Below are 26,198 nucleotides of genomic sequence, written 5' to 3' on the forward strand. Positions count from 1 at the left end.
TGTTTATCTGTTTAGCAGGCTCAGGCCACGTTTGAACCCACCAGCCCTAATGCATGTGGCTGGTGCCCTAATTGCTGAGCTGTGAGCACCAAGCCTCTATCATGTTCTTATTTGTGTTTTTAAAGGAGGTTACATGTATTTTGAGAGTTTTAGGGGAGTACTTATCCATACTAAATACCTATTTTACATTGTTAAACAAAAATCTGATACATTTATTATACTGTGAAATAAATAAGTCTACGTATTTTCATCTTTTTTTTTTTTTTTGAGACAGAGTCTCAAGCTGTCGCCCTGGGTAGATTGCCATGGTGTCACAGCTCATAGCAACCTCCAACTCTTGGGCTTAAGCAATTCTCTTGCCTCAGCCCCCTGCAAGTAGCGGGGATTGCAGGTGCCCACCGAAACACCCGGCTATTTTTTGGTTGTAGTTGTCACTGTTGTTTGGCAGGCCTGGGCTGGATTCAAACCTTCCAGCTCCAGTGTATGTGGCTGGTGCCTTAGCCACTTGAGCTACAGGCGCTGAGCCTATATTTTCATCCTGATGGAAAGTCAGAATGTCTACATTCTGAGAAATAGGTATAGTCTACCTGCCTTACCACCTGCCCTGCTCATGTCTAATTAACTGTCTAATTTAACATTTCCTCTGTGATTTGTAGAGCCTAGGTTTTAGGGAAATGGGCTACTGACCACTCTGACCCCTTCTCAGTGAAGAAGGGGGCAGTGTGAGTAATGAGGTCTGCAATCAGTTGTCAGGGCAAGAGTGGATGTCTGTCCAGGAGGCCACAGTAAATGGGCATAGTTGTCTGTAAGCATGGTTGGTTTTATACAGGTGGATATCTGGTAGTTGTAAATGTTGATACCTGGTGACCACCATCTGTAAGCAAATAGCCTCTAAACAAGAAGAAATAAATTTTGTTACTTGGTGAAAATATAGAGTCTGAAAATTAGAATTGGTCAATGTCTGGTGCTTCTCCGCTGACCACATTCTAGACAAACGGAAGGGAAGAAAGCAGTTTTCAAGTTTTGGAATATAATATGAATTAAAAGAAGTCATTTGTTAAGAATATGTCCAGCTACTCTAATAGCCAGATGCAGCAGAGCCAGCTAAGAAAGAAAAGTGGCTGGTATTTTAAAAAGGTAAAGAGGACTTTTTTTTTCTTTAGTTCCAAATGAGTAACTGACCTTGGGTCTTGTTCTGAGCGTTGATCTCTTATCTTGAGGACAGCCGTATCTTAGCAACCACAGTTTTTAGCAGGTAAAAAGATAGAGAAACAGTTTAACAAACTTTGCACTTTAATTCTATAGTGGCAGATTGACCCTTTAAGTTCTGAACTTTTTTTTGGAGACAGTCTTACCCTGTTGCCCTCAGTAGAGTGCTGTGGCGTCACAGCTCACAGCAACCTCAAACTCTTGGGCTTAGGCGATTCTCTTGCCTCAGCCTGCTGAGTAGCTGGGACTACAGGTGCTCTACAACATCTGGCTATTTTTGTTGCATTTACCACTGCTGTTTTAGCTAGCCACGGCCAGGTTCAAACACGCCACCCTCAGTATATGGGGCCGGCGTCCTACCCACTGAGCCACAAGTGCCACCCCCCAAGTTCTGAACTTTTGATGTTATTTATTTGTTACTTTAAACACATCTACAAAAACAGAAATCTAAGAGGGTTCAAACATAAGTCCCCCACCTTTTCTCACCATTCTCTGGGTCTCTGTCTGGTTATGAAAAGACCTTTGAAGGCCAGGTTTGGAATTCCACTTGTGGAATCTGAGGTTGCTGTACAAGCTTTTAGAGTTTATATCACATATCTGGGGCTGACTGGGAGATGAAGTGCACTGCCAGGATAGATTGTCCCTCCCTAGTGTCAGGATCTAAGTTAGGAAGGGGGGAGTTGAAAGAGACATCTTGTCTGGAAAGTGAAAACAGTGAGAGTAGGAGCGTAGAGCAGAAAGTCCAGCGAGTTTAAACCTCAGCAGGGCATAAAGTAAAAAGAAAGCATTGAAGTCTATCTCTTCCTGTGGCTCTCAGACAGACCTGAATTCCCTGATGGGTGTTAGATGGGGATGCCACCTCCAGGTCCCCTTCCTTGGGTAAGGAGGAGTCCACTCTCTCAGCTCCCCTTCTGGAGCTGATGGAAACACAGAAGTGTTAGTCATATAGATCTTATTTAATTCAATTACTAATTTACAGTGATCCTCACCTTGAACTATAACCTTTTTCCCCAAGTGGCTGACTTTTCTTTTTTTGTTCTCTCAACTATTAGAAAATTTCTTAATTTTTTTTGCATCTGTATTACATTAAAAAAAACTTGTATATATGGAATTTCATCTCATTTTCTTGATCATTGACAAAATAATTTAAGCTGTAAAATAGTATAATAATTTAAGGAACAATCCAAGGGCCATATTTCTTCAGAGCCCAAAATATACATAGGCCAGTGTTACAATAGAATGTTAATTTCTTTTTAGTCAGAAATTAATATCTATGAGTGCCCCAATTAGACAGGATTCACCCCAACGGCTTTCCTCCAGGTATATACACATAAAAACAGAGATAAATATTACATATATAAACATAAATAAAAGCTTGAACACAGGATCTTGTCCTGTTTACCTGAATTTTGACAAAAGAGCTCTAGCTGTAAAATAGTATAGTAATTTAAGGATCCACTTAATAGTTTTTTTTTTATTGTTAAGATTGTATAAAGGCCAGGCAGTGTTACAATAAAATCTCATCTTTCTCTTAGTCATAGGTGGGTACTCATAAGATGACTAATTAGAAAGAATACGACCCAAAGGGCTGCCCTCTGGAACTGACCACTGAGCCCCTATGGTTGGGCTCCACAGAAAATATAGATGTTTAGACAACCAGACAGGGACTTTAACCCCTGTGCACAACCAAACAGGGACTTGGACCCCTGTGTATGACCAGACTGGGACTCGACCTCTGTGCACAACCAGACAGGAACTTGGACCCCTATCACAAGCAGATGGGGACTCTAACACCTAGGCATGCCTGAATAAAGGTGAGAAGGATCTCTATAAATGTGAGGTGATGGCAAGAGCAGGAGGATACCCCACCAGCTGTTCCTCGAAAAAAGTATTTCAGCAGCGCTGCACAGAGCCTCAGGGAGGCGCATCCCAGTCTCGCCTGTGTAGGTGTATGGGTGGACCCTAGGCATGTCTACATTCACCAAGCCACCCAGCTGATGGTTCCCAAAATATGTTGCTGGATCAAGGAGTCTGTCCATCTGTCACCTAAGTCAATCAACAGAAGAGGCGACAAGAGATCAACAATTCTACTTTTATTTACAGAAAAGCCAGCAATTCCAGAGAGCAGCAAAGATATCCCCTCAAAGAGCTGTTCTCCTCTCCTGTTTCTCTTTGTTGTTTTTATATTTTCACAGTAAAAGCAGCATCAGCAATGTTATAACGCATCACAGAACACATTAAACGCTTTCCTCCTCACAGGTTACAAGGTTATCTTAAAGTGGTTATCTCTTCAAAGCATTCCGACTCCAGACTAAATTTATAGTTAGTGGATTGGCGCCTGTAGTTCAGCAGCTAGGGCACCAGCCACATACAGTTGAGTTGGTGGGTTCGAATCCAGCCTGGCCAACAACAACCAAAAAATAGCGGGGCATTGTGGCTGGCGCCTGTAGTCCCAGCTACTTGGGTGGCTGAGGCAAGAGAATTGCTTAACCCCAGAGCTGGAGGTTGCTGTGAGCCGTGACACAACGGCACTCTACTGAGGGCAACATAGTGAGACTCTGTCTCAAAAATAAGTAAATAAATAAATTTATAGTTAGTTACTATTTACCAAGTATATTATTAAGTGCACTTTGTACAGTGCACTGCACACATACATTGGCTGGCACCATGATCCTTGGAGTGTCCAGTTTCTTAATTTCATCTATGACAGAAGGCCCTGGACATGAACAAACATCTCCAGATGTCGGGACGTAGGCTCATCCGGCCTCGTCAGTGCCTGTCCAGCAGTGTCCTCTATGTAATGGTTCTTTAGGGTAACAGTGGCTGCCGTCAAAAGTTCTGGAGGAAAAATGAGATATTAGAGCCCTCTAGACACCAGTCAGCATTCATCTAGGTTACTTTTGAAACGTCCATTGTCCCTGATTCTCCAACCCCCTGGGATACTGGGTTATCCTTCAAGGCTCCCCTTATTTGGCAGGTAGTTAGTACATAACCCCACACTTCTTCAACATTCCTCAGACTCCTCTCTCTGTTCTCAGCCCTGGGGAATCTCTTTTCCTAGTTGGAATCTTGAGACACCCCTGCATCCCTCTATTCCTGGGAAACAGTTTGTCCATACTCTCATAATCCCCTTCTTTCACCCCCTTTACCCAAACCCCCAAGTCCTATTAAAATGGAAATCACACACCAGCACCTGAATCTAGCCTGTTTGGGCTCCACAGTGCTTAAAATGATTTGTGGTTAGAGATTTCACATCACAATACTGATCACCAGTTTCTCTTGAAAAACAGGAAGATCTGGCTTAAAAAGAAAAAAGTCCACAATTCTTCATAATAATGACAAGTGAAGGCTGTGGCAACAACCCACTTTAGATGGCATGAGAGTGCTCCAGTTCCCACAGTTGACACCCAGACAAGGTCACAGATTTAAGTTACTTTCCTGGCCCAGTCAGTGCTTGGGTTTGACAGCCCTGTACAAAGAAAGCATTTAGGCTTTTGGAAAACAAAAGCTACAAAGTCTTGTAGATGAATGCTGTAAGCATCAGAAGAAAGGAAAGAGATGGCAGGGGGAGCTCAAGTTAATATTTCAACATGAAAAATAACTTTTTAAAATTAAAAAAAGAAAGAGGCTGGGTGTGGGGGCCCACGCCTGTAATCCTAACACTCTGAGAGGCCGAGGCAGGTGGATTGCTTGAGTTCACAAGTTTGAGACCAGCCTGAGCAAAAGTGGGACCCCCATCTACTAAAAATGGAAAAACTGAGGCAAGAGGATTGCTTAAGCCGAGTTGGAGTTTGCTGTGAGCTATGATGCCACAGCACTCTACCCAGGGTGACAGCTTGAGATTCTGTTTCAAAAAAAAAAAAATTTTCAACATGTTTCTGGGCATAGGGCAAGGCTGCTTCTGTGGTGGGGAGGACTGGATAAACAGACACAATTGGGTTTTCTCGCCTCAGGGTTGGGCCTGGAGGCCTTAGAGGACGTCAGAAACCCTGAAGGGGAGGAATTCCTCGCTGCTTTCCTGCAGAACTACCGTCCCGGCTACGGCTCGCCGACTCTCTACCTCTTCATCACCAGTCGGTCGGAAAGTCCAGCCTCGGTCTCCATCCTCAGCCTGGCAGATGACACCTCACATAAGGTCACAGTGATCCCAGAGGTGTCAGTCATGGTCAGCATTGGTAGCAAGGCTGAGATGAGCGGGAGTGATATCTTTCCCCGTGCGGTGATCATCCGCTCTGACCGCAGCATCTCCGTGCAGGCGTTAAACGCTAAGCTCCAGTCAGCAGAGCTGACGCTGTTGCGGCCTGTCCACACCCTGGGCACTGAGTACTTTGTGCTCACACCACCTGGCACCTCAGGTGGCAATGTCAAGGAGTTTGCCGTGGTGGCCGGTGCCGCAGGTGCCTTAGTCAGCGTCAAGCTGAAGGGGTCAGTGACATTCCAGGGTGAAGTCTACCCAGCAGGCAGTGTCCTCAATATGAATCTGCAGCCCTACAATGTGGCCCAGGTGCAAAGCACAGTTGATCTCTCGGGGTCAAAAGTTACAGCCAGTAGCCCTGTGGCTGTCTTCTCTGGTCACAGCTGTGCCCAGAAACACACAAACTGCAACTATGTGGTGGAACAACTGCCACCCACGTCTGCCTGGGGTACCCGCTACGTGGTGCCCAGTCTGTTCTCCCAGACCCGCTATGATCTGGTCTACGTTGTGGCCAGCCAGGCCACAAAGCTGACCTACAATCTTGGAGGTACCCTTGGCTCCCGTGGGCTCCAGATGGGTGATGTGTTAGAATTTGAGATCCGTCCATCCCGGCCACTCTACCTGTCTGCAGATGTGGGCATCCAGGTTCTGTTATTTGGCACAGGTGCCATAAATAATGGAGTGACCTATGGCCCAAACCTGGTCGTGGTCCCAGATGTGACCACTTACTGCCCTGCCTATGTGATCAACAGCATGCCAGAATCTGAGGGCATAGCCCTGGTGGTGGCACAGACAGATGCCTCCGACAAGCTGACTATGGACAGGCAAGCTCTGGGGAAGAAGAACCTCAACTGGGTGGCTGTGCCAGGCAGTGAGTTCTCATACGCTGAAGTGGACCTTGGTGCTGATGGCAAAATCCACACGGCCACAGCCCCTACCAACTTCGGGGTCCTCGTCTTTGGACTGGCCCAGCATGTGAGCTTCGGGACAGCAGCTGATTGTAGACAGAGTGAGTGATGGGAAATGACCCCTGACCCTGTCTGCTTGGTGACCCTGTTCCCACCCACCTACTCCTCTCTTCTGTGGCTTCCTGACTCAGCTGGGCTGTCCACCCTTCCACTGTATCCTCCCTGACATCCTTCCTTAAGTCTCTCAGTCTCTCAGCCCCTTCCCTCCCTCAAGTAACAATACTCTAAATATTTAGCAACCAGCATGACCCAGGGCACAGTCAGTCAGAAGAGACACCAGCCAGAGCACTGGGGCAGGATCCAAAGCCCCACCATGCCGGCATCAGCCCTTTTCTATTAGTTCCTTTGGGGAAGTGTCCGAGGGGAGAGCCAGGGTGGCAAGAGGGAGTATCTTTGGGGGGGGGAGTGGTATCAGGTCAGTAGCTTCTTACCAATCAGCCAAAAACACTTTGATATTTTAGCAACTGATACAGCTATACCAGTTGCTAACTGCCACTCCCCCCACCTCATGTAGGAATGTTGGTGCCCACACTCGAGAGGTCTAAAAGCACAATAATACGGTATCAGAGGGGAAGCATCTCTCAGTATACCAGGGATCTTTCTAGGTGCTTCATGTTTTGACATAGTTAACATAAGGACCGGCAGTATGTGTGACCTCCACCCGAGGGGTTGCCACCAGGTGTCTAAGGACACAGATGCTACAGATGCCCAGCTCTGCTTGTGTGACCTTGTGTGAAGCCCTTTACCTCTCTGGGCTTCAATTTCCACATCTATAAAATGGGGATGATAACTGCATGTCCCTCCCTGGGTTGTAGTGAGGGTGGAATGAGTTACTCCTTGTAAAGCTCTTAGTGGCATCTGATGATGAGGACTATGTCATGGTGAGCTGTTATTGTGAGGGGTCAGAGGGCAAGAATTTTTGAAGATGGGGAAGCCAATGGAGAAAGGGCTGTCTTTTCCTGTGTGGTCTCCCCCAGGCTAGTAGCCCAGACACTGGGTTTCCCAATCCTGGCAAAACTGCCCCTTCTCCTTGCCCCCCAGAGCATGGAAGCCATCCAACTTCAAGGGGCCACTTTGGGGTCTAATAGTAGAAAGCGGGAGGGGTGGGTGGTTAATTATAACAGGTGGCCCTCAGTTTAACACCTGGGTTCAGTTCCAAATCTTACTAATTAAGTTTTAGCTTAGTTAAACCTGACCACTCCCTACATCCTATGAGGAAGGTATAGGCACAGAGAGTGTAAAATAACTTCCCCAGTGTCACAGAGCTAATCAGTTGAACCAGGATTCCTTCCCAGGCAGCCTGAGTCCACAGTCATTTCCATTCCACTGAACAGTCCTCTGTCTCTCATTTTCTGTCCTTAGGAAATATTACTTGTGTTTTCCCCCTGGTCGGAAGGTAGGGAAGAGGGGGAAAGCTAGAGAGAAAAATATTCAGCAATAGATCCTTCTCAGTACCTTCCATTCTTTTGGGCAGAGCTGTATTAAACTCAGGAATCAGAAAATCTGGGGCTTTCAGAGAGGCCTGAGCAGCTCTCCCCCTTCAAGCTTCCAGGCCTCAGTTTCCCCACTTCTAAAATGGGCAATTGTGAGAACTGTCCAAGCTTCCTAGGTCAGGAGAGCTCCAGGACTCCTGCCCCGTGGACACTTCTGATCCTCTCTTTTGGCTGCCCTCCCACTTCTTCCCTCCCCAGCTCAGACACCTTCAGTGGAGCCCTCCTGCGAAGGCGTGAAGTGTGCAGCTGGGCAGGTTTGCCAGGTGGCAGACGGGGAGGCCAAGTGCGTGACAAAGCCCATGGCCGTCTGCAGCGCCCAGGGTGACCCCCATTACACCACCTTTGATGGCCGTCGCTATGACATGATGGGCACCTGCACATACACGATGGCCGAGCTGTGCAGCAATGATGACACCCTGCCTGCCTTCAGCGTGGAGGCCAAGAACGAGCACCGGAACAGCCACCGAGTCTCCTACGTGGGCTTGGTGACTGTGCACGCCTACAGCCACTCAGTGTCGCTGGCCCGCGGGGAAGTTGGCCTGGCCAGGGTGAGTGTCTTGAGGTTTCTGGGTTTTACATCCCCATGATCCGTCAGTCCCAAGGCAGAGACAGAGCTGGGATGTCAGACTCCAAACTCAAGCCCTTACCGATGGAGTGGAATGTACAGGGAAGTGGGCCATCCGGGCAGGAGGGTGGGGAAGGGGGATTCAAAAATCAGTGGCAGAACTTTCAAACCTCTTGCAATTTCACTCCGAGAAATTTTTAAGTGACTGAGAGGAAAGGTTGAGGGGGAAATGTATGTGCCAACATGGCTCAGGATAACAAAACAACAAAAAAAAGAAGATGAAACTAAGTATATAACAACCAAGTATTTCAGTGACGACTTCCCACTTTGCAGGTGTGTTTCCAAGCACTTCCTTTTACATTTAATGTGCACAGCAACTCTTTGGGGTAAGCATTACCATCAGGAACACATTCCAATGAAGAAACTGAGCTTGAGAGAGGCAGGTGACCCTCCCAGGACTCACTGAAAGTAAAAGGTGGGGCTAGGGACACAGGCAGGCTGGTTCCCGAGTCCCTATTCCTAATCCAAAGGCTGTTCTGCCCTAGAAATGGCTTACTACTCAGTCCACACGAATAACACCCTTTTCCCCACCATTTTATTGTGAAAATGTTAAAGCTTCCAAGAATGTTATATAACCATTGTACAGTAAACACTTGTATGCCAATCATCTACATTCCGAACATTTTACTGTTTTTGATTCATTTATTATTTTATTTTATTTTATTTTTGAGATAGAGTCTGACTCTGTCACCCTGGGTAGAATGCCATGGTGTCATAGCTCACAGCAACCTCAAACTCTTGGGCTCAAGAGATTCTCTTGCCTCAGCCTCTTGAGTAGCTGGAACTGCAAACACCCACCACAACACCCGGCTAGTTTTTCTATTTTTAGTAGAGATGGGGTGTTGCTATTGCTCAGGCTGGTCTCGAAGTCCTGAGCTCAGTCAATCCTCCCTCCTAGGCCTCCCAGAGTGCTGGGATTACAGGTGTGAGCCACTGTACCCGGCCATGTAGGGCTTCTTTATGCCAATACACATATAAGCAAATCTAAACATATATTCTTATTCATCCCATTTCTGGTCAAAGCTGCTGTACCATATGTTCTGTTCCGCACCTTGCTTTTTGCACTCAGTGGTGCATTCAGCTGTTTCCCTATCTGTGCATGAGAAGTCTCTTTCCTATAGCTGCACAGTTCTCCAGTGGATGGATGTCCCGTGGTTCATTTAATCATCCCTGGGGATGGTCATATTGTGGACTATTACAACCATACTGAGTGAATATTATTGCACCTCCATTATTTTGTGACTGTACAGGTAAACCTGTGAGATTAATAAGCAGGTGCATAAAAGTGGGTGCTCTTGAGCTCTAGAGGGATTGAGCACAGTTCAGAGACCACTTGTCTTAGGAGAGGGGCAGATTTGAATAGCCATGCTGAACTGACAGCCTTGAGCATGGGGACTGCAAGCCATCTTAGTCACTGCAGTGCCCCCAGCACTGCCTGGCACAGAGCAGGACTTGTATAGTCTTCACTAAATGCCTGGATGAGTGGATGGATGTTCTGTCTTCCCTTCAGGCTGTTCCTCATGCTGTCCTCTCTTCTTTTTTCATATTCCATCCTTTTGGCTAAGGCTTTCTCAACCTTCAGGTCTCAGCTGTGGCATAGCTCAGAGAATGTGCAAGGAAAGAGTTGCCCAGGGCACAGAGAGACACACTCCTCATTTTCTGGTGCTGAGTTCAGGCTGCTTTAACAAAGTACCGTGGCCTGGGAGGCATATAAACAACACATCTTTTATCTCTCATGGTTCTGCAGACTAGAAGTCCATGTGAGCAGAGTGGCAGCATGGTCAGGCTCAAGTGAGGGCCCTCTTCCCTGTTGCAGACCGCCCACCTCTCACTGTATCCTCACATGGTGGAAAGAGGGCAAGGGAGCTCTGTAGGGCCTCTCTTATAAGGGCCTACTCCCATTCATGAGGGCACCATGCTTAGGACTCAATCACCTCCCCAAGGCTCTACCTCCTAAGGCCATCACATTGTGGGTTAGGATTTTAACATATGTCTGTGGTGGGGGACACAAACATTTGGTTCATAATACTAAGCCAGATGGACAGGCTGGTGTCTCTCTCCACTTCCAGTTTTCCTGGCTATCTCTCACTGGTTCCTCAAGGATCAGCTCAGCTCTCTCTTCCTCTGGGAAGCCTTTCTCAACCAATACAATTGGGTCTGGCCCCTTTTCTAGGCTCAGGCAGCTGCCTGTCTCCCCTATCCCAGCCCTGACCTTTCTGCCTGACCCACCATTTCAGCCCTGACCACTCTGAACTGTCATTGTCTGTTGATGGGTATGTCTCCCACAGTGGACTGGGACCCTGGAGTCTCATGAGGTTGGTGCCTGAGGCTCTCTTGGTCACCAGGGTATCCCCAGGATCTTCCAGCTCAAGGCCAGTTACAGAGTGAGTGCCCAGTGAATGTTTATTTAATGTGGTAATGAATTCATTCATTCATTGAGGGCCTATGATTCTACATCGCACTGTTCTAGACACTGAATTTAAAGCAGTGATCAAAGCAAACAAAAACTTTTCTTCAAGGACTGGCATTCTGGTAGAGTAAGACAATGACAAACAGCATAAATTTGAGAATTGCATTTTAGAAGGCTAGGAGCGATAGGAAAAAAGTATAGCAAGGAAGGAGAGTAGGGAAAGGTTGCCATTTAAAACACAGTGGTAAGGGATGGCCTCACCTCATCAGTGGCATTTGAGCAAATATTTTATAGTAGCTATGGGAGTGAGCCATGTGCATATCTGGAAAAACAATTTCAGGCCATAGGAACTGGAGGAGCCAAGATTCTGAGGCTCAGATGACGGCAGCAGAAAGGGGTCCTGGTGCAGCCAGAGCAGGGAAGCAAGGGGGAGAGCTGAAGGGCAGATGGCACAGGCGCTGACCATCCCCTTCCCACCCACTCTGCAGATCGACAGCCAGCGTTCACGCTTGCCGGTCTCCCTAAATGGGGGTCGCCTACGTGTATACAAGAGCGGGACTCGGGCTGTGGTGGAGCTGGACTTCGGGCTGGTAGTCACCTATGACTGGGACTGCCGGCTGGCACTGAACCTGCCCGAGAACTTCCAAGGCCAGGTGTGCGGGCTGTGTGGCAATTATAATGGTAACCCTGCCGACGACTTCCTTGCCGCTGATGGGGAGCAGGCTCCTGATGTCATGGAGTTTGCCAATAGCTGGAAGCTGGATGACGGGGACTACCAGTGTGTGGACGGCTGCCAGGACAACTGTCCCTCCTGCACCCCAGGCCAAACCCAACACTATGAGGGTGATAAACTCTGTGGCATGCTGACCTCACTTAAGGGCCCTTTTGCCATCTGCCATAATACTTTGGACCCACAGCCCTTCCTGAAGGAATGTGTATATGACCTGTGCGCAATGGGTGGAGAGCGGCCCAGCCTGTGCCGGGGCCTCAGCGCCTATGCCCAGGCCTGTCTGGAGCATGGCATCTCTGTTGGAGACTGGAGGTCACCAGCCAACTGCCGTGAGTGATGACCTGGGTAGGGGCTGGGAGCACATTGGTGAGGGGCAGGGGACGCCTTTATCTCTGTTCAGTATCTCAGTGCTTTTGGTTCAGCCTGGTGCTGGGCAATGCTAAGGACCTGGCAATGGCCAAGACAGCCAGGTTGTGCCCACAATGAGCCTAAAGTTGAGGCATATCAATAGGTAGTGATAGTCTAGATGGGTTAGCACAGGATGGGGGGCACAGACAGGTTGGGACAGGATGGAGGGCATGGACAGAAGGGTCACATTGGGATGGGAAAAATGCAAGGGAGCTATGGGAGACCAGAAAAGGTTCCTGACCCAGCCTGGAGAAGAGAAGGTCAGGAAGAGTTTTCTGGAGAAAGGGATGCCTGATAGTAGCCAAGAAATGCCAACATCACTTCCTTTGCTGGTAACTCTGCTACCTGCTCAACAAAGCTCAAACTGGTTAGCCAGATATTCATCCATTTAACCATTCATTCAACAAGCATTCCTTGAACCCCCACTTGGCCCCATGCCATGCCAGTGAGGTTGAGAATACAATGAAGACCAACACAGACTTGTTCTTTTCCTTGTAAAGTTCCCAGAGAAAGTTCAGGGAAATAAAGGATGGGGGAGGGGGAGGTGAGGGAGGAGGAGGCAGCCAGGCCAAGGCCCAGGGCTAGAGACAGAGAGGAATCATATGGAGGAGCATGGAGGTTATGCTGGGTTTATCCTGGTCACTCCTGTGCCGCAGTGCCCAGTAAGCCCCCTACTCTAAGTTCCCCAATGCCTGGCACAAAAGGAGAACCAGTGACTTCCATCATCCACTCATTCATTTCTGCAGCATTTCTGGAGTATCTGCCATGTGCCAGGCCCTGTTCTTGGTGTTGGGCATTCAGCATCAATTGAGACAAACCAAGTCCCCAGCCCCACAGAATTTATATCCTAGGGAGATAAAGTTCATCTAATAAAAGTGACTGGGAAGCTCGTGAAGAAGGTGGTCAGGTGAGGCCTTTCCAAGAAGGTAACATTGGAACTGAGAACAGGGAAGACAAAGGAGTAGGCTAAATACTAACAACAACATTCACAGAGCATTTCCATGTAGATTTACTCATTTAATCCTCACGACAGCCCTGTGAGGTTTGTGCTATATTATCCCATTTCACTGATGGGGAGATTGGAGTCATTTCCTCATGATGAGAGAGCTAAGAAGAGGGAACTGGGATTTGGACCCAGGCCATCTGGGCTCCAGAAGCCTTTCTCTTTCTAGCTCTTGCTGCACTGCTTTGCTAAAGAAAGCAGAGGGAACAGCCAGTGCAAAGGCCCTGAGGAGAGACTGTGAGAACCAAGGAGGAGAAAGAGGATGGGCTGGGGCTGGGGCAGAGTGAGCCAAAGGGAGAGTGAGAGATGAGGGCAGAGAGGTGGTGGGGCAGATGGTGCAGGGGACCATCCTCTTGGGGACAGGCAAGACTCTGGCTTTTACCCTGAGTGAGTTGGAACCACTAGAGGGCTCTGGGACGGGGGAAGGACCTGATCTAACTCAGGTGTTCACAGATCCCTTTGGCTGAGGAACAGACTGTGGGGGCAGGATGGAAGCAGGGGGCAGGACCAGGCAAGGAGGAGGCTTCTGTGGTGTATGGATTCAGGAGGTGGATTCTGGATAGATTTTGAATATGGACCTCACCGGATTTACTGACCGATCGCTTGTTTAGTGAATGGTGGTAGAAGGCAGGGGGGAGAGTTAACTGCATCTAGCAGGATGAAAATGTCATTAACTGAGACTGCCAGCTTTGTGGGAGGAGCTGGATTTGGGTAGGGAAATGCTGGGCGCCCTTCCCGACGGGGCGTCCCTCGAGGGCACCCACTGCGCCGGCCTGACGCGCCCCCCCCCCCCCAAAATTCCCCATCTCCTGTGTCCGCAGCCCTGTCCTGCCCAGCCAACAGCCGGTACGAGCTCTGCGCCCCTGCCTGCCCGGCCACCTGCAACGCGGCGGCGGCGCCATCCGACTGTGCCCAGCGCCCATGCGTCGAGGGCTGCGTGTGTCTCCCGGGCTTCGTGTCCAGCGGCGATGACTGCGTGCTGGCCTCGTCATGCGGCTGCGTCTTTCAGGGCCGCCCGCTCGCGCCAGGCCAGGAGGTGTGGGAGGACGAGGAGTGCCAGCGGCGCTGCACCTGCGACGGCACCACCAATCAGGTGAACTGCCGCGACACGCAGGGCTGCCCCGCGGGCGAACGCTGCGACGTCCAGAACGGCCTCCTGGGTTGCTATCCTGAGAAATTTGGGACCTGCCAGGGGTCCGGCGACCCGCATTACGTGAGCTTCGACGGCCGGCGCTTCGACTTCATGGGCACCTGCACCTACCTGCTGGCCGGCTCCTGCGGCCAGAACGCAGCGCTGTCCACCTTCCAAGTGCTGGTGGAAAACGAGCATCGGGGCAGCCAGACCGTGAGCTACACGCGCGCCGTGCGGTTGCAGGCCCACGGCGTGGAGGTGGCTGTGCGCCGGCAGGACAAGGGGCAAGTCCTGGTGAGTGATACAGGACCCAGGGATGGGTGCAAGGGCGAGAAATCCCCTCTGAAGAGCAGCAACTCCGGATCCCGGGTGGAGCTAAACACCTGTTAGATCTCGGGGCCAGTAGTCAAGGTGCAGGTCCCCAACCCAGGTGGTGCTGCCCCTTCTTGGCTGTGTGACATTGTCTCTCACAACACCTCACAGAGTGGTTGTGGTAGGACATTTAAAAAGAGGTCTTGGTGCTGAACAAACGTTCAGTAAATCTTGGCTGCCATTGTTTGTGTTGTTATGAACCCTTGGAATTGTGGATTTGGACATGTTCAAGAGGACAGAGAACTTTCAGAGAGCAAGGTGACACACTGGGTGATATGTGAAATGTTAGGTACTACAGGGGCGTGTGTGTGTGTGTGTGTGAGATAACAGGTCCCCACCAACTTCTCAGGCCAGGGTGGCAAAAGAGGGGCACATAGATGGGGCTTCATAGGCACAGGCTTGTGGGCAGAGGGTTCTCAGAGGGTCCACTACACAGAGTCAAGAACCACTAATTTTCTTTAATATAAAAATGGATAAGAGGGGTTCAGAGGAGAGTCACAACAATGGCCAATAATTGTAATTGAGCAGTTTAGGGCAGTGGCCCAGGCCCTGGGAAGGGGTGGATAAATCAGAAGTAGGAGACCAAGAGAACTTTTCATGCAGGTACTGCACTAAACCCTTCACACACCCTAACTTGTAATCCTCACAACAACTTTACAGTGAAGGAAATTCTGCCCATAAAGCCTAGCGTTCAGCATAGAGAACCCTCTAGATAAACAGAGGACATAATTATTAATATTTATGTTCCTGGGGCTGGGCACGGTGGCTCATGACTGTAATCCTAGCACTCTGGGAGGCCAAAGTGGGTGGATTGCTTGAGGTCAGGAGTTGGAGACCAGCCTAAGCCAGAGCAAGAGCTTGCCTCTAAAAATAGCCAGGCGTTGTGGTGGGCGCCTGTAGTCCTGGCTACTCTGGAAGCTGAGGTAAGAGGATCACTTAAGCCCAAGAGCAGGGGTCCTCAAACTTTTTAAACAGGGGGCCAGTTCACTGTCCCTCAGACCATTGGAGGGCCAGACTGTGGGCCCTGGGACGAGTCAGCTGCTAAGCAGGACAGGCAGCGGTGGCAAAAACACCCAGTGGGCCAGATAAATGTCCTAAGCGGGCTGTGTGTGGCCACTGGGCCATAGTTTGAGGACGCCTGCCCAAGAGTTTGAGGTTGCTGTGTTAGTCTGCCATGGCACTCTATCAAGGGTGACAAAATGAAACTGTGTCTCAAATATATATATATATATATATGTTCCTGCTTCTCTGAGATGACTTTTAAGTGGAGGATTGAATAATAGTAACCAATATATATATTAAGTTACTTCAGGGTCTAAATGCTTGACATGTATTAACTCATTTAATCTCCATGACACTCCTGTGAAGTAGCTCATCTTAGATGAGGAAACCAAAGCACAAAGAGGTTCAGTCACCTACTCAAGGTCACAAAGTTAGTGACCTTGAAGCCAGGCTGTCTGGTGCCACAGTCCACGCTCTTAACCATTATACTCCAGTGCCTCTCCTGAAGGAATAGGCAAGGAGAGAAGAGACTGGCAAATTCCAGGAGGAAGAAATAGCAAGTGCAAACGTCCTGGGGCATGAATGAATAAGCCCAAGGGTTGGGAACAGCAAGGAGGCCAGGGGGCTGGAGTAGGAGAGACCAAGGGGAGAGTGAGGTGGGAGATGAGGCTGGGGCTGGCTGCCATCAGACTTTTGATTTAAGCTGAGACCTGTAGGAGGAGGAGGAGACCACTGGGTGACAGGTGGTGTTTTCTGGGCAGGGGAATAGCAGGGGCAAAGGCTGAGGCTGGACTGAACTTGAAGAACATAGAAGAAGCTCGTGGAGGCCAGTGACGAATCACCCAAAATAATGAAGTTGAAGAAACAGAACAGAGCAGTAGGTAGGACATGAGGTCTGAAAAGTAGAGACAAATAGGGCCAGAAGGGTAGAGAGTTTTGATTTCTGAGGCAGGAGGGAATGTCACACGCAGTGAGTATAGGCTGGGCAGATGGGGGTTGCTTTCATGGCTGGAGTTGCAGCGGCAGGGAGCTGGATGGTACCAGCAGATTAAATCAGAGAGTAGTGGGGCTCAGATCATTTAGGACCTTTTAGGCCATGTAAGGAGTTTGAATCAACACTGACACCTAGACTGGGTGTGGTGGCACACGCCCTATCCTAACATCCTGTGAAGATGAGGCCAGACAGATCACTTGAGCTTAAGATTTTGAGGCCAGCCTGAGCAAGAGTGAGACCTTGTGTCTACTAAATTAGAAAAAAACTAGCTGAGCATTGTGGCAGGTTCCTGTAGTCCCAGCTACTTGGAAGGTTGAGGCAGGAGGATTGCTTGAACTCAGGAGTTTGAGTTTGCTGTGAGCTAGGTTAATGACATGATTCTCCAGGGCAACAGAGTAAGACTCTGTCTCAAAAAAAAAAGCTGACACCTAGAAGATGAGGTGGGAATGGCCAGGTAAAGAGTGATGATTGGTGTTCCAGAAGGAGGGTGAAGCAAGTGCAAAGGCTCTGAGGTAGGAATGCATTTGGTATTTTCAGGGGGACAGAAAGGAGGCCAGAGTGGCTGGAACTGGATGAGTGGTGTGATGTGGTAGGTGATATTGGCCCAAGAGTGGATTGGCCAACCTCAGGAAGGACCTTCTAGGTAACAGGATTGGGTTTGAGCCATGTTCTGAAGAATGAAGTGGAAGCAGACAGGGAAAAAGTGGTAGGTGATGTTTGTGGCAAAGTGCAAAGGTGGAGAGGCTAGACAAAACCAAGAGAGTTAGACTATCAAGAAAGCCAGTGTAGCCAGGCACAATAAATACCACAGACCAGTAGAACTCTGATGTTGATGGAAATGTTCCAAGTTTGAGCTGCCTGACATGGTCACCACTAGTTACATGTGTCTGTTGAGTACTGGAAATGGGGCTAGTGTGGCCAGGTGCAATGGCTCATGCCTATAATCCCAGAACTCTGGGGGGCCCAGGAGGTAGATTGCTGAGCTCAGGTATTTGAGATCACCCTGAGCAAGAGCGAGGCCTCATCTCTGCTAATAATAAAAAAAAAAAAAGAAAGAAAGAAAGAAAGAAAACTAGCTGGGTGTCATGGCAGGCACTTGTACTCCCAGCTACTCAGGAGGCTGAGGCAAAAGAATCACTTGAGCCGAAGAGTTTGAGGTTGCTGTGAGCTATGACACTACAGCACTCTACCCAGGGTGACAGAGTCAGACTGTCTCAAAAAACAAAATAAAAAGGAAGCCAGTGTGGCTGGTACGGATAGCAGATGAGAGGCACAGAAGAAAGAAGTGAGGTCAGGGAGGTGATGGGGAGACCCATCATGTAGACTTTGAAGGGCATGGGTTAGAGATTTGGATTTAAGCTGATCCTTCAGGGATAAAGTATGGTGAATGGTGTGCCAGGCAGAGGGAACAGCAAGTGCAAAGGCCCTAGGGTGGGGCCAGGCATAACGTGTTCAAGAGAATAACAAGTGGGTCAGAATAGCAGGAGGGAGAGGCAAGCCAGAGAGCCATGAATCCCCTGACCGCTGGCCCTCCTGCATTCTCTACCCAGGTGGACGGCGTCCTTCACTACTTGCCCTGCAGTGCAGCAGATGGGCAGATCCAGGTGTTCCGCCAGGGCAACAATGCTGTCATACGTACTAACTTTGGCCTGACTGTCACTTACAACTGGGATTCCCGTGTGACTGCTAAGGTGCCCAGCAGCTATGCTGGGGCCCTGTGTGGGCTCTGCGGGAACTTCAATGGGGACCCAAAAGATGACTTTGCTCTACGGAGTGGAGGCCAAGCTGCCAATGCACTGGCCTTTGGCAATAGCTGGCAGGAGGAGACAAGGCCTGGCTGTGGAGCGGCTGAACCAGGTAACTGTCCCCAGCTGGACTCCTTGGTGACCCAGCAGTTGCAGAGCAAGAAAGAGTGTGGGATCCTCGCTGACCCTGAGGGACCCTTCCGGGAGTGCCACAAGATATTGGACCCCCAGGGTGCCGTGCGTGATTGCGTCTATGACCGCTGCCTGCTGCCAGGCCAGTCTGGGCCACTATGTGATGCATTGGCCACATATGCTGCTTCTTGCCAAGCTGCCGGGGCCACCGTACACCCCTGGAGGAGTGAGAAACTTTGCCGTGAGTACCGGGAATGGCAACAGGGGGGCTTAGCCTTATGTATGTTCATTATTGTATAAATAATTTGTTTAACTGTTGTAACAACCACCAGGGTTTAGAAAGGCTCAATTACATGCCTGGGATCATGACAATTAGAAAGTCATAGATAGTAGGCATGCAGTCAACATTTGTAAAAGGACCAAGTACCTGTGGCTCAAGTGGCTAAGACGCCAGCCATATACACCTGAGCTGGCAAGTTCGAATCCAGCCCTGGCCCGCCAAACAACAATGACGGCTGCAACTAAAAATTAGCTGGGCATTGTGGCAGGCACCTGTAGTCCCAGCTACTTGGGAGGCTGAGGCAAGAGACTTGCTTGAGCCCAGGAGTTGGAGGTTGCTGTGAGCTGTGATGCCACAGCACTCTACCCAGGGCGACAGCTTGAGGCTCTGTCTCAAGGAAAAAACAAAAAAAGGACCGAGCACATCTAATGGGCATTTCCACATCACAGCTGTCATTCAGAGGTGAGCAGTTATGCTGCCTTGAGAAGGAGTCTGTCCAATTCTTGATCCCCATCTGGCCTACTTCAATCAGAAAGGACAGGCAGAAAGGACATGCATGTAATTAATTGCAGCTAGTGCTCCTGTGTCCCCCTTCCCACTGGGCAGGTCCCATTCTAAGGTTTCTCCTTGAAACCCCACAATCACCCTGAGACAGGATCGCTCCTATTTGCATTTTACAAGATGAGGAAACAACCACAGAGATTTTAAGTAACTAGCCTGAGGTCACACAGAGAGTGGAGGAATGGAGCAGGTTGGCTCCCGAGTTTGTCCTGTTTTATTACTATCCCCTGTGACTTCTGGGGAAATTAAGAATCTCTTATTTCCTTAAAACTACTGTTACTGGCTTGGCGCCTATAGCTCAGTGGCTAGGGTGCTAGCCACATACACCAGAGGTGGGGTGTTTGAATCCATTCCAGGACTGCCAAACAACAGTGAGAACTAGAACCAAAAAAATAGCCAGGCATTGTGGTGGGCGCCTGCAGTCCCAGCTACTTGGGAGGCTGAAGCAAGAGAATCTCTTAAGCCCAAGAGTTTAAGGTTGCTATGAGCTGTGATGCCATGGCACACTACCCAGGGCAACATAGTGAGACTCTGTCTCAAAAAAAAAACAAAACTACTGTTATCTCTTGTGATAAGACTGTCCAGACAAAACAAACAAGCAAACAACAAACAAACAAACAAAATTACTGTTATCCTTGCCCTCCTTGGAATCTATAAAAGACTGGGTCATGAGGGCTTAGATGCTCAGAGGGATGCCTACAGACTTTGACAATTATTGCTATAGTACCATTCTGACTTTCTCTACCTCTTTCTCTGCTCCTCCCCTTTTCATGGAATATTTTAAAGCAAATTCTAGACATGTGAGTTCTCCAGTAACTGCTCAGTAAGCATCTGTCATTCAGTAACAGAAAAGGACTTTTAAGAAACATGACCAAATGCTGTAATTACCAGTAACAAAAATAACACAAATTCTTCAACATCATCTAAATACCCAACTTGGGGGTGGTGCCTATGGCTCAGTGAGTAGGGCACCGACCCCATATACTGAGGTGGTGGGTTTGAACCCCGCCCTGGCCAAACTGCAACAACAACAAATAGCTGGGTATTGTGGTGGGTGTCTGTAGTCCCAGCTACTTGGGAGGCTGAGGCAAGAGAATTGCCTAAGCCCAAGAACTGGAAGTTGCTGTGAGCTGTGATACTACAGCACTTGACCAAGGACAACAAAATGAGACTCTGTCTCAATTAAAAAAAAAAAAGCCAGGCATTGTGGCAGGCACCTGTAGTCCCAGCTACTGGGAGGATGAGACAAGAGAATGGCCTAAGCCCAAGAGCTAGAGGTTGCTGTGAGCTATGACGCCATGGCACTCTACCAAGGGTAACAAAGTGAGACTCTGTCTCAATTAAAAAAAAAAAAAAAAAAACTTGCTCCACATTTTCCCAGTTGTCTAAAAAAGAAAGTGTTTTTCCAGTTTGTTTGGATCTAAAGACAAACCAAATCCACATGCTGCATTGGGTCCATCTAGCTTTAAGTTACTTTTACTCTATAAAAGCTTCCTTCTTTTTTTCCTTCCCAACATATCATGAAATTTTTAAAATAACAGAGAAGGTGGAAAAACTATATAGGCAATACCCATATAACCACCACCTAGACTTACAACAGCATCCACTCCACTTGCTTTTCATATATCCATCCCTCTATCTGCTCCACCCTTTTGTTCATGCCATTTATTTACTGGAAAAAATAGGTTATTTGTCTTGCAGAATTTCCCACTTTCTGGATTTGCCTTGTTGCATCTAGTGGTGTTTAACCTGTTTCTCTGTCCTGATTCTTTTGTAAACTGGATATTAACTCTAGAATACCACACACCAGTAGAACTTTGATGTTGATGGAAATGTTCCATGATTGAGCTGCCTGACATGGTCACCACTAGTCACATATGTCTGTTGGGTACTTGAAATGGGGCTAGTGTGGTCAGGCACAGTGGCTCACACCTGTAATTGTAGCACTCTGGGAAGCAGAGGCAGGTGGATTGCTTGAGTTCGAGACCTGCCACGAACGAAGCAAGAGGGAGATCCTGCCACTACTAAAAATAGAAAAACTAGCTGGGTGTTGTGGTGGTGCTGAGGTTGCCGTGAGCTATGGTGACACCATGGCACTATACTCAGGGCAACAATTTGAGGCTCTGTCTCAAAATAAAAAAAAAAGAAAAGAAAAGAAAAGCTGGTAAGATGAAGGAACAAAATCTTCAATTTTATTTAATTCTAATTCACTTACATTGAAATGGTCACAAGTGCCCAGTGGCTACTATATTGGCTGGCACAGATAACAGATAGAGGCCTGATTTAGTTCAATTTTAGTGGTTTTTTTTTTTTTTTTTTTAAACAGAGTTTCACTTTTTCGCCCTTGGTAGAATGCCATGGCATCACAGCTCACAGCAACCTCAAACTTTTGGGCTTAAGTGGTTCTCTTGCCTCAGCCTCCTGAGTAGCTGGGACTGTAGGTGCCCACCACAATGCCCAGCTATTTTTTTGTTTAGTTGTCTTTATTGTTTGGCAGACCTGGACTGGATTTGAATCCACCAGCTCTGATGTATGTGGCTGGTGTCCTAGCTGCTGAGCTATAGGCACTGAGCCTCAGTTTTAGTTTTTTTTGTTTTGTGTTTTTATAGATTGACATGAATAGAGTTTGGGGAGTGGAGCAGGAAGGTTTTGTTGTATTTTTTGTTTGTTTCTTTCTACAACACTAGGTACATATTTATTTATTTATATATGTATATATATATATTTTTTTAATATAGACTGTCACTGTGTCGGCTTCAGTAGAGTGCTAGGCATCACAGCTCACAGCAACTTCCAATTCTTGGGCTTAAGTGACTGTTTTGCCTCTGCATCCCAAGTAGCTGGGACTATAGGCACCTACCACAACACCCAGCTATTTTCTTATTGCAATCGTCATTGTTGTTTAGCTGGCCTAGACCAAGTTTGAACCTGCCAGCCTCGGTGCATGTGGCTGGTGCCTTAACCACCCTGTGCTATGGGCATCAAGCCCAGGTACATATTTTAATTACTACTGTAGAAGGAAGAAGCTAAAAGTACCATATTCACAAATATACTGCAGAGAGTATGCATGCACACACACATATGTGTTTGAAATATGTGCCACATATTAACATTCTATAACCAACTGGCATAAAGTCACTAAAGACATAGTAGGGCTTAACACCCTTAGCTCAATGAGTAGGGCACCAGCCACATACACCGAGGCTAGTGGGTTTGAGCCTGCTCTAAACAATGACAATTCCAACCAAAAAATAGCCAGGCATTGTAGTGGGTGCCTATAGTTCCAGCTACTTGGGAGGCTGAGGCAAGAGAATTGCTTAAGCCTAAGAGTCTTTGGTTGCTGTGAGCTGAGAGGCCATGGCATTCTACCAAGGGCAACATACTGAGACTCTGTCTCAAAAAAAATAAAAAATAAATAAATAATAAAGATATAATAGGTAACCCCAAACCACAGTTAAATTGGAAAAGAATCTTAATATCTTTTAAAAAATTTTTTAAGTCTGTGATTTTATTTATTGAATCATTTATTTTTGAGGCAGTCTCATTCTCTCGCCCTGGATAGAGGGCTGTGGCATCATCACAGCTCACAGCAGCTTTAAATTGCTGAGTTCAACTCGTCCTCTTGCCTGAGCCTCCCAAGTAGCTAGGACTATAGACATGAGCCACATGGCTAGTTTTTCTATTTTTAGTAGATACAGGGTCTCACTCTGGCTGCTCAGGCTGGTCTCAAACTCGTGAGCTCAAGTAATCCACCTGCCTCAACCTCCCAAAGTGCTAGAATTACAGGCATGAGCCATCGCACCTGGCTAATCTTAATTATCTTAACTGTGACATAGTGTTCCCCAGGCCCAAATGAACACGAGGCCTCAGTGCAACTGGACCACTTACGGTGTGAGTGTGTATGAATGGATGTGCATGCACACGTATGCGTGGGGGGGGGGCAGGTGTATCACCTTGCGAGAAGGAATTCTTAATGTTGACAGCTTTTCTCCCTGCAGCAATGAGCTGCCCTCCCCACAGCCACTACGAGCCACTTGCCTCCGGCTGCCCACTGACCTGTGGAGACCTCCCAGTGCCTGGGGGCTGTGGCTCTCAAAACCAGGAGGCCTGTGTATGTGACGAGGGCTTCGTGCTCAGTGGTGAGTCCTGCGTGCCCCTGGCCAACTGTGGCTGCGTGCACCAGGGAACCTACCACCCACCAGGCCAGACCTTCTACCTCGGTCCCAAGTGCACTTCCCTTTGCCACTGTCAGGAGGGTGGCCTGGTTTCCTGTGAGCCTTCCTCCTGTGGCCCACATGAGGCCTGCAAGCCATCCAATGGCATCCTGGGCTGCGTGGCTGTGGGCTCTGCCACCTGCCAGGCGTCGGGAGACCCCCATTACACCACCTTCGACGGCCGCCGTTTCGACTTCATGGGCACCTGCGTGTACACACTGGCTCAGACCTGTGGGGCCAGGCCTGGGCTGCACCAGTTTGCCGTTCTGCAGGAGAATGTGGCCTGGGGCAATGGGAAAGTCAGTGTGACCAAGGCGATCACGGTCCAGGTGTCCGACTTTGTCCTACGGCTAGAACAGAAGCAGAAAAAGGTCACGGTGAGTGCAGAGGGCCTTGAGGTGGGGGCAGTACTGAACCCAGGAGCAGGGACCACAGAACTTGAAGTGTTTGTGGGAGGCATGGGGACCCTAGGAGAGGGAGTACTGGTCAGAGCCAGAGGGGGAAACCAAGCTGGAAGGAGGCCTTGGGAACATGGGACCTGCCTCGTGTGGCTTATTCTCCCATCCCACCTATCCCTCTGTCTCATCTCTGCCCCTGGGTCCGTGCACTGTCCTCCCCAAACACCTCTCCCAACCCCTCCTGCCTCCATCTCTACTCTCTCCCCACTTTGCCCTTGGTCCCTGCCCTAGCCACCTCCCTGGTCTCCCGCCCATCAGCAGGATGGGGGAAAGTTCAAAAAGGACAGAGGACAATCCGTGAGTAACACTATCACCCCATTAATGACAATGACAATAGCAGCAGCTATAGTTTTTAGATGGCTGACCCCAGACCCTGTAAGCTGCTGAGCGCTTCATGTCCCTGGTGCCATTTTATTCTCACACTAGTAGCTGGAGGCACTATGATTTACTTGACTTTTTAGAGAGGGAGGTCCCATCACTGGCCCGAAGTCCCCCAGCAAAAGCAGGACTTGAACCCGGGATTATGTGCCAGGAGACTTATGTATGCTGGACCTTGTGCTGCTCTGCGGTGCTTTTCTGAGATCTGGTCTCCTAAGGAAACTGGCATTGTGGTTCCACTAGAGGGATCTCCCCTGAGACCCTGCTGAAATGCAGGTGCACAGCCCCTGTTCCAATGGGGTATTGACAAGGATGCTGATAAACAGCTGCCTTTACCAGGTGCCTTTACTGGGCATGTGCGACAGGATTTAATTCATATAACCTAATGTAGCCCAAGCTCCTAATGTAGCTCCCAGCACACGACTAGTTACCTCTAAATAGATGTCAGTTGATGGTGTTCTCATTATTTGCATCTCACTGAATTCTCCACCTTCCCTAGGAGGTGGAAATTATTAGTATCCCCCACTTACAGATGAAGAAACTGAGGCACAGAGATGCAGTCACTTGTCCTCACCCACTACCCAGCCCTCAGTGGGAAATATGGCGGCTGATTATGTTTTTAGAGACTCAGTCGGGAACATGTCTTTCTCCTACTTTCTTCTCTGATTCTTCATACATCCAAAAGAATCCAATGTCCACAGCAAGCATTTGCAATAAGGAAGGATAAGCAATCGAGTTAACCAGGGGTGATTTATAACCTGAGGTGCCCTGTAAAATCACAGGTCCTCATCTCATGAGTTGTTACTCCATTGAGACCTATGTTGGTTTCCTGTGGCTGCAGTAACAAATTACCCCAAGCATGTGGCTGAAAACAACAGAAATCTACTTTCTCACAGTTCTGGAGGCCAGAAGTCCAAAATCAAGGTGGCCAACCAACCACAGGGCCAAACACTCTCCAAAGGCACTAGGAGACAATCCTGATTTGGCCCAACCCACTCTGGTGGCCCCAGGTGTTCCCTGAATTGTGGCAACAGCACTCCAAGCCCTACCTTTGTCTTCACATAGCCTTTTCTGTTGTTGTTGTTGTTTGTTTTTTGAGAGAGACTCTCATTCTGTTACCCTGGGTAGAGTGCTGTGGCATCATAGCTCACAGTAACCTCAAACTCCTGGCTCAAACGATCCTCTTGCCTCAGCTTCTCAAGTACCTGGCACTGTAGGTGCCTGTCACAATGCCTACCTAGTTTTTCTATTTTTAGTAGAGATAGGGTCTTGCTCTTGCTTAGGCTGGTCTCAAACTCTTAAGTTTAGGGGATCCAGGGCGGCACCTATGGCTCAAAGGAGTAGGGTGCTGGCCCCATATGCTGGAGGTGGTAGGTTCAAACCCAGTCCCAGCCAAAAAAAAAAAAAAAGATGAAAAAAAAATAAAAAATAAAATAAAAAAGTGACATCTGCCTAAGTAAAATCACTAATTACTAGAATTATTCAAGAATCACGGGCAGTGCCTGTGGCTCAAAGGAGTAGGGCAGCGGCCCCATATGCTGGAGGTGGTAGGTTCAAACCCAGTCCCAGCCAAAAAAAAAAAAAAGTTTAGGGGATCCACCTACCTGCCTCAGCCTCCCAGAATGCTGAGATTACAGTTGTGAGCTACCGAAACTGCCACACACGATGGCCTTTCTCTCTGTGTGTCTCTGTGCCTTCTCTTCTGCTTGCTCTCTCTTTTTTTTTTTCCAAGACAGAGTCTCACTATGTCACCCTTGGTAGAGTGCCATGATGACACAGCTCACAGAAACCTCAAGCTCTTGGGCTTAAGTGATTCTCTTGCCTCAGCCTCCTGAGTAGCTGGGACTACAGGTGCCCATCACAATGCCTGGCTATTTTTTTGTTGCAAT

General features: G+C 48.5%; 1 protein-coding gene across 1 annotated transcript in view; it reads left to right on the forward strand.

The window, feature by feature from the left end:
* The window catches only part of FCGBP (Fc fragment of IgG binding protein), a 51,496-nt gene that overhangs the window by 3,650 nt on the left and 21,648 nt on the right, over positions 1-26,198 (forward strand). Inside the window, exons 2-7 of the mRNA XM_012812912.1 lie at positions 5,163-6,413; positions 8,064-8,413; positions 11,389-11,959; positions 13,863-14,467; positions 18,092-18,659; positions 23,258-23,850. Coding sequence (XP_012668366.1) covers positions 5,163-6,413; positions 8,064-8,413; positions 11,389-11,959; positions 13,863-14,467; positions 18,092-18,659; positions 23,258-23,850 — 3,938 coding nt within the window. The remainder of the gene's footprint in view (positions 1-5,162; positions 6,414-8,063; positions 8,414-11,388; positions 11,960-13,862; positions 14,468-18,091; positions 18,660-23,257; positions 23,851-26,198) is intronic.

Source organism: Otolemur garnettii, unplaced genomic scaffold (assembly GCF_000181295.1).
Source record: "Otolemur garnettii isolate 467f Iridium unplaced genomic scaffold, OtoGar3 scaffold00233, whole genome shotgun sequence".
NCBI lineage: Eukaryota > Metazoa > Chordata > Mammalia > Primates > Galagidae > Otolemur > Otolemur garnettii.